The sequence below is a fragment of the Hyperolius riggenbachi genome, chromosome 6 (assembly GCF_040937935.1).
Source record: "Hyperolius riggenbachi isolate aHypRig1 chromosome 6, aHypRig1.pri, whole genome shotgun sequence".
NCBI classification, from domain to species: domain Eukaryota; kingdom Metazoa; phylum Chordata; class Amphibia; order Anura; family Hyperoliidae; genus Hyperolius; species Hyperolius riggenbachi.
In genome coordinates this window covers 201072206-201088737 of record NC_090651.1, presented here as the reverse complement: position 1 = coordinate 201088737, position 16532 = coordinate 201072206, and the positions used below count along the sequence as shown (strand labels likewise).

Sequence of the window (16532 nt, the reverse complement as noted above, 5' to 3'; positions counted from 1 at the left end):
AAGAAATCAGGAAGGGGGCAAATAGTTTTTCACACCACTGTATATATATATATATATATATATATATATATATATATATATATATATATATATATATATATATATATATATATAACAAATCCCTGAATGTTCCTGAAAAACAGGTTTTTTCATGCATGCAGCACAGTCTATGCCACTGTGACGTCACCTGTTTCCAGTCAACGGATTTACAGGTAATGTAATGGAAAACAAAAGGCTTTTATGGGCTTAATGCGTATAAGTAAAAATAATTCTTTAATCATTTAATTTCAGCAAAACAGCATTTTCTATAGCTCCCTGCTCATTTACTACGACCCTTCCCTTTGCCACTGTTCCTAACGTTTTATGGACTGAAAATGACATTTTATCGCTCTGGGAACAAAGTCTCCGCCAGCGTGACCCACACATATTCATTTTCAAAACATAATCGTTTGCTGTTAATTATTTTCAGATTTGTTATCCACCACTCTCTCACAGGAGTTTAAAATGTTCACCACGGCGATGAACAAGAAATCCATTGAAAGGCTGCAGCAATTTCTAACCTAGAACTGTGTCTTTGTCCGGCAGTGGAAATCAATAATTGGATCAAAGGCCAGGTGGGTGACAACTCTGAGATAGCTAATGGCTGGCAACGCACACTATGGATAATACCCCTCGCCATCCACAGTTCTGCATCACAGAGAAGTCTGGACTGAGGTTTATGTGATATATTATAGCTGGAGTGTCATTAATTATATGGCCGAGGGTCTGGATAGTTAGGCCAGATTCAGAGACTCTTGGCTTATGATTATTGATGAGAAACTGCTGGGATGTGCCAATAATTTGTGTCTGGCAGTGAATTTTATGTTATAGATAAGTTTGGTTAGTGAGAAGGTTATTTTGCTGTAACTGTGTTGTCTATCGTAATTTGCTGTAAATTGCTGTTGTGAAGTACAGTGGTAAACATTTTAAAATTATGTGTTACAAAACTATTAAACATGGCTGCAGAAGCTTTTTAGATTATGCATTCCTTTGGACAGGGAGAGGGGCTCCGGAAAGGCAACATAATTAAACACCCTGTTTTGTAGTTGGACACCAGTTGACCCCCAGCACTAGTGGTAGATGTAAGCTCCCACAGGCTGTAAAATCTATGGGTTGATAGGCTGCTACCCTGAGTGAGCAGCAGACTACTTTATGGCGTGTGACTTCCTGGCCACGGCTCCTGTGATTGCTCATTCAGTGATGAAGACAACCCATAGTCCACGTGATGCTGAAGTGGAGATTCAAGTTGGAGATTTGAAAGTGATGAACAAGGTGTAGTCAAAGTTCAAGAACAATCACACTGTGTCCAGACATAAAGAGCTTCCAGTGGGGGAGGGGCCAGTTCCTCTCCTCTCAAGTCCTCCCTGGGAAGATTTCATACTTCCTTGCTAAAGTTGTTTGCAGAGAAGTTAAGGAGGGGGCTACAAGACCAACAGAGAACGCCCTGTAGGGAAGGGAGGTGGACCACTAAACAACAAGTTAACACTGTATGCAGGATGAAATAATTTAGGGCCACCTTCCACTTGTACCCTGCCTTGACCAAAGTATAAACCAAGCTTTGGTTTTGTTTTGGGGGGCATTTTAGGAGCAAAACATATTGGATTATACTTTAGTATATGCGGTAAGTAAATAGATGAAGGTGTGACCCTGTTGATTGCTTTTAAGGTTCAATTGTCATTTTTTAGGGTCAGGGCTTTCAGATTGCAGTGATCATAATCCAAAGTCAGATCTTGTGGACTAACAATAATTTGAGACTAGTGCTGTGACAAGGGAAATTTGATACAAATGGAAGCATAATCAATTACATGCGTAATATCAAAGTTTCGAGTTCATTGCCAGTGAGCACTTTTAGATTTCAGTGATCACTATTTACGGTAACTTAAGATCTTGTGGACTCATGGTTATTAGAGATTGTCAGGTGATGTAAAAGGTTAGACTTTATTTTTGCCTGCTGCTTTCAGGTTGCAATGAAAGTATTCCATCTGAAAATCGTGTGGACTGATGGTGATTGGATAGTGTGTTTGAAACATAGAGAAATTGATGAAAATAGATGCATCATCAAATTGGTTGTATAACACAACTTACACTCTATACATTATAACATTATTCTTCTGAGCATGTACAATGGCTACGGTAAACGTACTCATTATTGCACACATTATCCAGAAACGCACTTAAAAGTACGTTTGGATAACCTGTCCTATTACTACACAGACGTGAACATACCTATACAACTGTATGGGCAGCGCGTTCACATGCAGCAATGCATATTGCAGCAATGCACACAAGTTCACACTTCCTTTTTTGGGGAGTGCTTCCAAATTGCATATCTCAGAAACTTTATTACTATGCCAGCTATACTGTACATGCTTTGTTTATTGAGCTCCACTATATGTTGGCTACTGCAGGGCTATGTACCATATTGCAGACTAAGTAAAGTGTGCTTTATTTTTTTGTTGTTTCTGAATAATTAATGGTGTGCTGTTCACTGAGTTGTTTTACAAATAAACATGTTATTATGACGTGTCATTATTCTGTATTTATTGATGCATGGTTATTTTTGTATAAACATCTTCAAGCAAGCAGATGTTTTTAGAGTGTGGATCATTTTCTTCTCTGTTTTCTGCATGGATGCTGGTGGGTAATGTTGCTCTCGCATACATGCAAAAAGGGCCCCAGAAACTTGGGCACCAGAATTAAATAGTCGCTAGTACAATATTGTTAAATTTACAAATATTCTATTATTTTTGCAGTGCTCATTCCAGTAGTAAAATATTAGTTAATGCTGATATCTCACTACAGCTAATCCTAACCCTATTCTCACACAGAGCCCTCCCTCTACCGATGCCTAGCAGAAACCACCACCCCCACCAATGCCTAACTTTAACTACCTAAACTCCCTAAGATGTCTTACCCCCCTCCCCCAGTGATGCCTAACCTTAAAAAAACACTGATAACAAACGTTAAAACCACTTTACTACCTTTACAGCTTTACGTACCAGGTCTCAATTGATGACATCATCACTCGGGACCTGGTATCTGCCGACATTAGAGGGTGGTGGTGGAGGGAAAGTAGGGAGCCAATCATTGCAGCAACCAGGAGGATCAGTATATACTTACAAACATGCTTCCTGCTGCAATCTCTGTGGGGGAAAGAGTTGCAGGGGAATCACCACTGGACCACGAGTGATAAAGGGGGGATAGTAATATAGGTCACACTCTGGACGTTATATTCCATACTGGTCTGTCAATAGCCAGTGTGGAAATTAATCCTGTTGCCTGGTCAGACCATCACACTATCCACTTCTCCCTCTTAATACCAGCTGTCAAAAACCAGTTCAAGAACCATATAAAATATCGCAGCTTAAAAGGGCTAACACCACAACATATCCGAGATAACCTCAGCTTTGATGAATTGACTGACTCTAGCTTGGACCCTGATACTCTGGTGTTTAACTACAACAAATGTGTGTCCTCCACCTTTGAGACCATTGCTCCTCTGTGCACCAAATACCTTACTCCACACCATCATGCACAGTGGTTTGATAACTGTATAAAAGAGCTGAAAAGACAAGGCCAAAAACTTGAAAGACTGTGGCGCAAATCTCAGTCCCCAGAAGACAAACATGCCATAATCCTCCACTTGAAGAACTACCAAAAAGTAATCACCGAGAAAAAGTCATTCTTTCTATCACACGAGATTGCAAATGCAGTTAACAAACCAGCCCAGCTGTTCCGCACAGTGGAAAAACTCTGCAACCTGGCATGTCAAAAACTTAATATCCAGTCTTCAAAGGATCTCTGTGACGAAATTGCCCATTTCTTCTCAGACAAAGTCTCCAATATAAGGTCCGCCATCGAACTTACAGCATCTGAACCTAATATAGCACTGAAGACCATTAGCAGAGATAACGTAACACCTTGGTCAAACTTCAAAGAAATTGATGAAGAAGCCACATCAAGCATCCTCCTTCACCTCCGCCAAACTACCTGTGACCTGGATCCTGGCCCAACACAGTTCATGTTAAACTGCCCCGACCTGTTTGTACCGGTATTCCTCAAAATTGTAAACAGTCCCTTACAATCAGAGATATTTCCTGCTTTACTGAAGGAAGCAATCATCAGGCTTCTCCTCAAAAAACCCTCCCTGGCCCCAGATGCAATGACCAGCTACAGACCTGTCTCTAACCTTCCCTTTCTGGGTAAGCTAATTGAAAAAGCTGTATATCTCCAGCTAGAAGCCAAAATCCTACAAAACAACAGTTCTGGCCCATTCCAGTCTGGCTTCAGGAAACATCACAGCACTGAAACTGCCCTCATCCAAATATGCAACCACCTGCTCATGGCAAGAGACAGAGGAGAGTGCTCCATCCTGATACTGCTAGACCTTTCTGGAGCCTATGATACAGTTGACCATGACATCTTGATAAGCAGGCTACAGGAATACTGCGGCATTGATGGCATAGTTCTTCAGTGGTTCCAATCCTTCTTGCATGGCAAAACCCAAAAAGTGTCTATGGGGCCCTTCCTATCCACTTCTGTACCACTTAAGTAAGGGGTGCCCCAGGGCTCAATCCTTTCTCCCTTGCTTTTCAGGATTTACATGTTACCGCTTGGAAAAAGAATCCAAAAACATGGCCTGACATACCACTGCTATGCTGATGACACCCAACTATATATTTCCTTCAAGCCTGGTGTGACAGATCCAACTCCAACTCTAAACGCCTGCTTAGGCGAACTACAGCAATGGATGAGTGACAACTGGCTGAAACTAAATGCAGACAAAACTGAAGTCCTTCTGATTGGAGGGCAGCACATGACAACAAAACACCTTAACTTGCAGTCTTCACCACTGAGAATAGGAGGCACAGATCTACATAGCTCTGATCATGTGCGTAGCCTGGGAGTTATAATTGATGGGGATTTAAACTTCAGAACTCACATCTCTGCTGTGGTGAAATCATCCTATTTTCACCTGAAGAACATCGCAAAAATCAAGCACTTCATCCCCCCAGAAGATCTACCAACCTTAGTTCATGCCTTCATTACATCCCAACTGGACTAATGCAATGCTCTCTACACTAGCCTTCTAAAAAAGGACTTGCACCGCCTAGAGCTGATACAGAATACTGTGGCCAGACTGTTAACCAACCAACCCCGTCACTGCCACATAACGGCAGTCCTGCACTCCCTTCACTGGCTACCTATAAAATGGAGGGTCCTATTCAAGATCGGCCTACTGACATTTAAATCACTAAATAATCTGGGCCCTGGATACATGAAAGAAATGTTACAGCTGCATAGTAATCCCTGCAATATCAGATCCACAGGTTCTAATAATCTAGTCATACCCAGAGTCCACTTGGAAACCTTTGGTCCCAGAGCCTTCTGTCATGTTGCTCCTATGTTTTGGAACTCCTTACCTCAGCAGATCAGGACAGCTCCATCCCTGGACGTGTTTAAATCCAAACTGAAAACCCACCTGTTCAGTTTGGCATTTGCAGAAATATAACTTTTGTTGTGTAAATACTTCATCCTACTACCAACTACTGCATCTGAGAGAGCCTAAGCGCTTTGAGTCCTATCGCCAAAAAACATCAATTTATCTGTGGCTTTGCTGTGATTTTTCACGCTTGCTCCCAAAGCCCTGGGAACAACATATTTGCAATCACAAACAATGCAGTGTGAATGCTTCCATAGGGAGCCACTGCACTAGCAGTTTGCTGATCACCAGTTCCAGTACAGATTCCACGCTGTGGAATCACCTATGGTGAGAAACAGCCCTATGACTTTATTGCTAATGTAAATAGCTAAATGAATCATAATATTATGAATATTACCTTTTGATTACTTTCTTCCATGCGATGACCCTTTTGGTGCCCGCTCCAACTTTCCCCTGAATTTTTCTCTCTTTCACTGGGTTTTGTTTTGTGGTGCTCAGTGGTAGTCAGATTGCTGGAGTCTATACTGGTCTTTTTTGGGACAACATTCAGAGGCTTGTTGTCGTCTGCTAGAAAGTCGTAGTTGTTGAGATTGTAGGTTGGAGGGATTGCAGCAGTTTCCTGTGATAACCTTAGTGTGAAATGATGAAACGATGAAAATATATTTTGTGTAATGAGCTGCAACATTAGAATCAAATCACTTTTATAGGGTTATTTGTTCTATAAAACAATTTACATTGGCATTCAGGGATATTTGACACTGAAATGTGGAAATTCCACAACAATGACACACTTCTGTATCCTAAAACAGAGGTCCCAGAACAGTGACACACACAACTGGAATTCACAGAATAATGACAAACTAAAACCTGGGGTTCACAAACAATGACACACTAAAGCTAGACATATATTATGTAATATAATAACATTTACATTCAACCTGAGAAGAACACTGGGTCCAAAGAATGTGTCTTAACATGATAAATGTTTGATTGCTATACCAATCAAACAGATCATGAAAGGCCAACATTTTTATTAGTGAAATGAGAGAGATGGGAGATGAAAATCCACAAATTCCACAGGTCTTTATTGTGTTGATAAGTACAATGCTAGCGGTGGCAGCATTTCAAACATTTTATGCTAGAATCTTCAAAAAAAGAGATACAAAGTGGGATTTTGGTAAACTTTATCCAATGCCTCCTTGAAACCTTCCCCAGAAACATGACTCTTTGACGCAAAACAGTGACACAATAAGATTGATGAATTTAATGCCAATAATTACAATACGCACACATTAGTTTTTATGTACAATCTGGCACAATTTTCAGTTCACACTTGTATGTTATGTACTGTTAAGGGTACTTACATAGCCATATAATACCAATGGCAAGTTTTGTAGTCTCCGTTTCAAATTCTATTTTTCTCTGCTGGTGAGATCCAACCATCATTTAAAAGCCGAAGATCTTGGTTTTTATTTTCACCTGGTACCAATGTACTGTTCCTGAGTCAAATTTCACTGCCCCTGGCTGCTGTGTCCACTCTTCCCCTCCGACGTCCCAAAAGTGCCAGCTGATGCCCTCTGCTGCGCCCTTGCTAAGCCAGATCCATTCTGAGGAACAATTCCACATGTCTAGAAGCACAGCAGAACACATAGATGAACTGTTAGGCAGCATGCACCATGACTACAGAGGGTGCTGTGGCATAAACACTTTCATTCCAGCGCAGGAGACTTGGGCGCAGCAGTGAGTAATCGCAAGACAGGTATAACAGAGGTGCCAAACAAGAGTAAAATAATTAAAATCCGTTTAAAAGGGGGAGGTAGGTGGACTCACCTCCCTCTGGTAGAAAAGAACCAGACAATGGAACGTTACTATAATTACAGTAACAGTTTATTAAGAAGCTCCAAGTATGCATTGCGTTTCACGGGTCACTACTAGAGATGGCCCGAACCTCCGATTTTCAGTTCGCGAACCGGGTTCGCGAACTTCCGCAAAAGTTCGGTTCGCGTGAACTTTCGCGAACCGCAATAGACTTCAATGGGGAGGCGAACTTTGAAAACTAGAAACACTTATGCTGGCCACAAAAGTGATGGAAAAGATGTTTCAAGGGGTCTAACATCTGAGTTTTTGCATGGATGAGTGGGATAGACGCCAAAAGTCCCGGGGAAAAATCTGGATTTGACACAAAGCAGCGTTTTAAGGGCAGCAATCACATTTAATGCTAAGTTGCAGGCCTAAAGTGCTTTAAAACATCATCTTGCATGTGTATACATCAATCAGGGAGTGTAATTAGAGTACTGCTTCACACTAACACACCAAACTCACTGTGTAACGCACCGCAAACAGCTATTTGTGTTGTGATGGCCATGCTGGACTGGTGCGCACCATGGCGAGATTGCTCTTCCTCAGTTATATCAGGTAATGTCTGACTGCCTTATCAACTTTCGATGGTTCTTTCTCTACCATTGGTAAAGCTTACATCTATTTTTTTTACATTACATTTTCTGCTGGCTGTTCAGTACCTGTAACGAGAATCTGTTATGGAGGGCAAGTCTGCCATTGTGAGTGACCACGGGTAATGGCCGGCGAATCAGGGTTCGATTCCGGTCCGGAGTGGAAGCCTGAGAACCAGCTACCACCACCACACATCCAAGTAAGGACCCATTTGCTGTATAAGTAATGTACCTGCCCTGACCGTGCTTTGCAGACCAGGCATCTGTGGTCAGATGGACCCTTGACCCAACGCTGTGTGCCAGAGATGACACCACTTGCCTAACGAGAATGTGTTATGGAGGGCAAGTCTGCCATTCATTCAACTGTGTGAAACTTTCAATGGTACTTTCTCAGTAGCATGGTGACCACAGGTAATGGCCGGGGAATCCTGGTTTGATTCTGGTCTGGAGTGGGAGCCTAAGAAATGGCTACCACCACCACACATCCAAGACAGGCAGCAGGCACGCTGTGGGCAAAGGAGCAGGAACGGCTACCACACATCCAAGGAAGGCAGCAGGCATGGCATGCTCGTCCCGAGGTAGTGACCAAAAATAACAATACAGGAGGACTTTCGAGGCCCTGCTGTATATGAGATGAATCAACTTTAAATCCTTGAACGAGAATCTGTTATGGAGGGCAAGTCTGCCATCCATTCAAGTGAAAGGTATGCACTGACTGCCAGGTATAATACAATGTGCAGTCAAAGATGCAGTGAAAGGTATGCAGTGACTGCAAACAGCTGTTTGTGTAGTGACAGCCGTGCTGGACTGGTGCGCACCATGATGAGACTGCAGGTGATGGCGGCTTTCCAGCCCCTATGGTCACCGGGCTGAGGTAGCTGAATGACAGAACAGTGACTGTCCAGCTGATCAAATTTGGTCTGTCCACAATGAAGCAACAACCTTATTATCGTGGGTCTGTGCCCCCCCCCCCCTCCCCAACACACTCATATAGCCGTCGGTCATTGCTTCATTGTGATACGCAAGCCCTTTCACCGCGGCAAGGTAGTGATCATGAAGGGGAATTGTCACATGTACATGCCTTTTGTTTTGTTGTTGCAGCTGCAGTCAGAACAAATTACATTAGTATAGTGGCCGCTGCTAGCAGCAGCCCTAAAAATTCCGGAATCCACCTGGAGTCCTGGACCCTGTTGGTGGTGGCGGAGAAGGCAGTCAAGCGGCTTGCAGGCAGAGATGCTGTGTGGGGAGCGACTTAGTCTTGGAGCAGGCAGTCACATGGCGTGCAGGCAGAGATGCTGTGAGTGGGGACTGACTTAGTCTTCGGGCAGGCATGAGCGTGCTTTGCAGACCAGGCATCCGTGGTCAGATGGACCCTTGAGCCAACGCTGTGTGCCAGAGATATCACCACTTGCCTTTCAACATCACGGTACAGTTTAGGTATCGCCTTTTTTGAGAACAAATTGCGTGATGGTATCTTACACTGCGGTGTGTGGCTTTGCTTTTGTGTGCTGCCTTTCCTCAGGTGGTCATTCCATTGCAGTTTGTGCTTTGTAATCATGTGCCTTTGTAAGGTAGTTGTCCCTATGCGGGTCTTGGTCTTTTCATGGCTCAATTTTCGGTGGCAGAGAGTACAGATGGCATTGCTCTCATCTAAAGCAGACACACAAAAAAAATTCCACACCGCTGAGCCCTGGGGTGATGGCACTTTGGTGGTGACGGCCGACTGAATGTTAAAGAGACTCCGTAACAAAAATTGCATCCTGTTTTTTATCATCCGACAAGTTCCAAAAGCTATTGTAATGTGTTTTGGCTTACTGCAGCACTTTCTGCTATCACAGTCTCTGTAATAAATCAATGTATCTTTCCCCTGTCAGACTTGTCGGCCTGTGTCTGGAAGGCTGCCAAGTTCTTCAGTGTTGTGGTTCTGCTATGAACTCCCCCTTTCAGGCCCCTCTCTGCACACTGCCTGTGTGATATTTAGATTAGTGCAGCTTCTCTCTGCTCTCTTATCTTTTACAAGCTGGATAAATCGTCCTCTGAGCTGGCTGGGCTTTCACATACTGAGGAAATTCAGGCAAGGGCAAAGCTGTTTGCAGGAAGAAAAGAGCAGCTTGAAACTTCAGTGCATGAGATATGCAGGGGGAAAGAAACACACAAATGATCTCTTGAGATTCAAAAGGAAGGGTGTATACAGCCTGCTTGTGTATGGATGTATTTTGTATGTGTGGACATACTGTACATCAACCTACTTCCTGTTTTGGTGGCCATTTTGTTTGTTTATAAACAAACTTTTTAAAACTGTTTTTAACCACTTTTAATGCGGCGGGGAGCGGCGAAATTGTGACAGAGGGGAATAGGAGATGTCCCCTAACGCACTGGTATGTTTACTTTTGTGCGATTTTAACAATACGGATTCTCTTTAAGTGGGGTGCCAGAATCAGAGCAGGAGGAGGAAGATATGTCACGCTTCCGTGCGGAAGCTAAGAAAGATGAGGTGTTTTGTGTTAAATAGTCAACTACGTCCTGACAATATTGGGAGTTGATGGCACATGCCTTCTTCTGAACACTGTACTTTGGTCGAGAGCTGCACGAAATCACGACAGCGCGACCTCGAACAGACCTGCCAGGTGGCCTGCCTCTGCCTTTTGTTTTGTCCATATTGGGGGGGGGGGGGGGGATGAAGTGAAAGGTTTGCACTGAATTGACTAATACAATGAGTCACACAGGTGCAGTTAACAGGTATGCACGGAGTGGTATATCACACTGCGTGCACTCACGTAGGTAGGTGGGTGCACTGAACACAACAGGTAGGTATATGCAGTGATGGGTATTACAAATGTGCACCTGTCACACACACGTACCGTGAACAGGTAGAGTGACTGGTGGTATTAAATATCACACTGCGTGCGCTCACATAGGTAGGTGGGTGCACTGTGAACAACAGGTAGGTATTTGCAGTGATGGGTATTATAATGTGCACCTGTCACACACAGACAGGTACGGGACAGGCACAGTGACACTGCATGCTCTCACGTAGGTAGGTGGGTGCATTGAAGTGAACAACAGGTGGGTATATGCAGTGATGGGTATTAAAATGTGCATCTGTCACACACAGACAGTTACCGGACAGGCACAGTGACACTGTGTGCACTCACGTAGGTAGGTGGGTACACTGTGAACAACAGGTAGGCATATGCAGTGATTGGTATTACAATGTGCACCTGTCACACACAGAAAGTTACCGGACAGGCACAGTGACACTGCCTGCGCTCACGTAGGTAGGTGGGTGCACTGAAGTGAATAACAGGTAGTAGGTATATGCAGTGATGAGTATTACAATGTGCACCTGTCACACACACAGGTAGTCACTGAATGTGCTGGGCCTGCCAGTAGCACACACAGTAGGAATTACCAAGGCTGTCTATGCAACACAAGTGTCTGTGGGACACACACACACACACACACACAAAATAGATCACAAGAACAAGATTAGCTCTCAAAAGAGCTGTTGAGGGGTGCTTTTTTTAGCAATAAGAATCAGCAAGGAGCAAGCTAAGAAGCCTACAAGAGCCTAACTAAGCTTTCCCTATAGGTCTCTGCACAGCAGCTTACCATTGTTTGGATAAGTTGCCAAGGAAGGCCCATACCATATGCAGACATCAGCAGGGAACAAGCGCCGGGACCCGGAAGCAACAGATTCTGCCCAGGTCTCGGCGGAAACATTATCAGAAACAGGCAGGTTCCTTATAAGGCCATAAATATCTATCTGCTTGTTCAAACAGTGTGTGGCTCTTTGCACAGTACAGAGCAGCTGGAGGAGGGGAAAATTCCATCCCCTAATTCCTAGAATGCAGTGCGATGAAAAAGGGACAGTAGTCAGCAGGAGGTGGAAGAGGAGGATGAGTATGAGAGAGAATTTTATGAAGCTGCTGATGACAGATCTCCAACACAGATTAGGTGAATCCTGAGTGTCTGCTGCCATGTCCCAGGCATTGTGCAAACAAGGGAAGAACCAGGGCTGCTGCCTGAGGAGAAGACAAAGCCGGTAAAAAGGCAACCTGCTATAGCAGTCGCGAATAGCGGCAAAGATCAGAAATTTGGGTGCCCTGATAAAATAGCAGCAATTTGCACAGCAGGTAGCCCAGCTGACTGCTAGATTATAGGGCTTTGCCTCTATTCGCAGCTGCATAGCAAGGGATTGAGAGTTAGGCACCGGGGGAAGGTGGGGTTAAGGGTTAGGCACCACCAGGTGGGGTTAAAAGCTTGGCACCACAGGGTTGAGTATTAGGATTAAGGGTTAAGCTGGCCATACACTGGCCCGATTTGCCGCCGTTTCGACAGCAAATTCGATCACTGGGATCGAATCTGCTGCCAATCGTTCGCACCTGCCGATCCGATTTCCACCCGAAATCGGATCGGTCCGTCGATCGTGCCGTGCGGGAAATTACCGTCCATCGCCCGCAGGTAGGGAGCGCGTCGCTAGCGGCGGCCGATCCGATACAGGTATACATTACCTGACGCTGGCTCCCGGGCATCTTCTCCGCGCTGCACCGCTCTGTTCCTGCTTCCATCCCAGCGTACATTAACTTCCTGTGTCACTTCAGTGACCAGGAAGTTTAAATAGAGGGCGCTCTATTTGAACTTCCTGGTCACGGAGTGACACAGTGTACGCTGGGATGCGGTGCGGGATGCCTTTTTTCCAGGCGCCTTTATTACTTGTACACGGAGGAGGAGGTGGATGGGAACAGTTTTATGAGGACTAGTGAGGAAGATCAACCATTTCACATGTCTGTGTTCATGTTATGATGCTTTTGCAGGGACCCCTGTATTTGCAGTATCGAAAAACGTGATAATTATTAGCTGGTTTCCTTTCTCCATCCCAGCTACAAAGGTACAATTTCAGAGAATATGGAATACAACTTAGGAATAAACAATGTTCAGTCACCCAAATAAAGTATCAAAAAAACGCAACAGGGATGTCAGGCAGCCACCGCCTCTACTTTTTCTTACAGAACTAGTACCTTAGCATCTTACGGATGTCTGAGTCAATCTATTGTGATCTTCTTAGCCATTTGATCCCCAGAGCCATAGCCACTGCCAACAGGATTATCTAGCTTTGTTTTTGTGGTGGTGATGGCGATGCATGTCTGGGCAATGGTGACCCCATGACATTGTAGTTCTCTATTGCCCGGCATTCAGTGCCCTGTCCAAAAGAACCATTAATGCTGCCAGTGGTGTGGTCATGGACAATCAACCATGGCTAATTTTTGGTGTTAATTATGTTACTGTGGGGCAAATTTGGAATTGAAATTATTCTTATAATGTAACATTACATTTTTGGAAGAGTAAAAAAATATATCTTTCTCTGCAATGTATTGCACGGAGTGCTATTGGGATATGTTTGGGTTCAGAACAGTCAGGGGGGGGGGGGGGGGGGGGGTTGGGTTGAACGGGATGGACAGATGTCTTTGGACCGTGTTTTTTTTTCTACCAAACTCACTAGGTTATTGTTTGTGTTATTGTTTGAGATTATATATATATATATATATATATATATATATATATATATATATATTTTTTTTTTTTTTTTTATTATTTTTCTTTTTTTTTGGAGGGGGGGTCAGGGCGTATGTGAAAAAAACCTTTGTTAGGTGAGACTCAAAATGTTTCTTTAACAAAGATCTTATTTCTACTGTATTTCAGTAGTGCTGGACTATGTAATCTAGTACCTTTTTTCTTTACTTTTGGTGTCACGCAGTTACACCTGGTCATGACATCATGACATGAGCTGAATGCAGAGAACACAACATAGGCAGTACTGCAGTGGCAAGCATATTAGGCCTTTGAAACAAGCATTCTGTCCACTGCTTTGCGTCTGTACAATGTGTATATTCACTTATCATCCTTATTGCTATTATCTTTATTGACGTATCTTGTTTAACAGTGGGTTTAGGTGGACTTTAAAATCTTTGTGACTGAATGCCACTGACACTAAAGGCTAGCAGAACAATGACATTGAGTGAAAATAACTGGTAAATTACTGTAAATGCTCACCCACAATGAATATCCAAGGTGTTTCTCGTCGATCCCAAATTCCTATTACTTGTCAATTCTTGAGGCTTTTCATTCCAGCTAATAAAGTACTTGTTTGAAGATTCATATCTTGGATGTTCTGAAGAAAAGCCCACAGTATTCAGTATTGGCAAGCTTCCCACGGATAATAGACCTCCTACACGTGTGGGTTTCAAACTTAGTTCTTTGTTGTGCCCATCTGTAAATTTTGTCTTGTCTGCGGATACTACCTTTAGCAAATTGTTGTCTTTTACTTCCGTTCCAGGCAGTGTCTCATTTGTAGCTGGCATTCTGTTCTGAAAAAAAAACCTAGACTGTTAGATGTAAACCAATTAAAAGCAATTTAATTTTACTCCTATACATTAAAAAGTCAATATCAAAACATATTCATATACGTTTATCTGGAATAACCCTTTACATTTCATGTTTATGTTGTTGGTGGTAGGTTGTGAATCTGATGTACATTATGTTGAGCAAGCTACATGTCTTAAGCCGCATCTACACGCGTAGATGCGGCCGCGATGTTCCTTATCAATCGAGCCGCTAATGCGGCTCGATTGATAAGATCCGACAGGACGGATCTTGCTTCCGCCGATTTCCTGCTCGCTCCCTGTGAGGGGACAATGGCAGGGAATCGAGCGGAAGATAAGCGGCGGCGGCGGGGACGAGCGGGGAATCGAAGCCGGCGCACGCGCGGCGAGCGGGCACGTGCGGGGACGCGGAAGAGGCGATCCGGCGGCTATTCGAGCTGCCGGATCGCCGCCTCATCTACACGTGTAGATGAGGCTTTACATATTGTGGTTATGTAGCATTTTGAGAGCAAGATTATAATAGTTATTTACAAATCCTGCAGTTAATGGGCGTGATGTACTAACTAGCGATAATATTGGCATGCGGAGACAGTGCACGGCAATATTACCGCTACAACTGCAGCAGTGTAAATTATGCTATTAAGGCGACTGGCAGTACTCGAGTACAGTGAGTCATGCTATTAGTGTAATTTGCGGTACATGCTCGAGTACCGCAGGTCACACTAATAGCATAACTCGCAGTACACTGGTGCAGTAGTACCGGTTATATTGACCTGCACTGTCTCTGCATGGCAATATTACTGCTGGTTAGTTCATCAGGTTCAATGACATTTATATAGATGACTGGAAACATTTGGTATCGTTTATGTAGATAATAATAAACATTCTCTGAGATTTAAAATTCAACCTGGAAAAAAAGCAAAATGTCTCTTTTGAAAGGCAGTAGGCCCAACGGTTGTGAATAAAGTGCAAAAATGCTATCCCCTTTCAGGTTATTCCCACTGTCTGTGCCCCCTTTGGAGAGGTTCTCCTACAATTTTGGCCCCAGTTCTTCTTTGACCTCCAGTTAAATAGTTATTTTATTTTGAGGGTTTTAAACAGTGAACAAATAACAGTCCAGTAAACAGAATCTAACTGGTGCATCAAAGTCAGGCAGAAGGCCTGCAAGTGCACACAGTCCATAGAGGAAGCCTAGAGCACTCACTTAACAAGGCCAGTGAACAAACTTTCCTACCAGCTCTCAAGAAGTCAACGAAAGAGCCCATGAAATCCTTTCAGACAGGTCTCTAAATAGCCAATAAAGGCAAGAAAGCCCACATACCAGCCAAGCAATGCCAGCTAACAATCACAACAACCTTCCAAAACATCAAGACCTTTAAGCAAGCTCAGCTGCCATCCAATAAGACTTAGCAAGTAAGGCCAGTTTTTTCCCTCCCCTGAAAGTATGGTGACCTTTCAGTCCCTTAAGATCAACAAAGTCAACCTGCCCATCAAGACCAGTCAGCATACTCACATCACAGCCTTTGCCCGTCGAGGCCAGCAAGCAAGTTAAGCTGTTAGCTTGCAAAGGCCAGCCAAACAAGACCAGCAAGGAAGCCCATCTGACAGTTTCTTAAGATCTGCAAACGCGTCTACCTGCCAGCCTTTTAAAACCAGCAAATAATCCTTCTTGCCCATGAAGATTAGTCAGCACACTCACCTGCTAGCCCATAAAATCTAACAAGCAAGCCTACCTACCTACCTCATCAAGACTGGTGAGCTCACTCACCTACTCAGCCCATCAAGGTCAGCAAGTAAGCATGATTACTGTCTGTCAGGTTATTCCTGCTGTCTATGTGCTCATTGTGGTTTTTGCTCACTTTTGACACCAATTTTCAGACCTGCAGAAACAAATTGTTTTTTTTACTGTAATAATTTAATCTAATCCAATTAGGGCTTGCAAGAAAGCCCAACTTCCAGCCCATCTGCCATCCCATTAAAGTTATCAAGCAAGCCCAGTTGCCACTCAAAACCAGCAAGCAAGTCCACCTGCAAGATAAGAAACTAAAATCATCTGCTAGCCAGTGATAGCCAGCAAGCTAACCTGCCTTCCCACCAGTCAGCATATTCACATGCTAGCCCATTGAGGCCAACAAACAAGCTCCCCTACTATTTAATTAAAGCTAGCATGCAAGCCCACCTTCTGCCCATCAAGACCAGTGAGCAATCTCATTTGCC

General features: G+C 43.7%; 1 protein-coding gene across 1 annotated transcript in view; it reads right to left on the bottom strand.

The window, feature by feature from the left end:
• Window positions 1-16532, bottom strand: part of JHY (junctional cadherin complex regulator) — a 250608-nt gene that overhangs the window by 72621 nt on the left and 161455 nt on the right. The window contains exons 4-5 of the mRNA XM_068240301.1: window positions 13987-14300; window positions 5880-6111 (exon numbers count right to left, since the gene is read on the bottom strand). Of these exons, the coding sequence (XP_068096402.1) occupies window positions 5880-6111; window positions 13987-14300 (546 nt within the window). The remainder of the gene's footprint in view (window positions 1-5879; window positions 6112-13986; window positions 14301-16532) is intronic.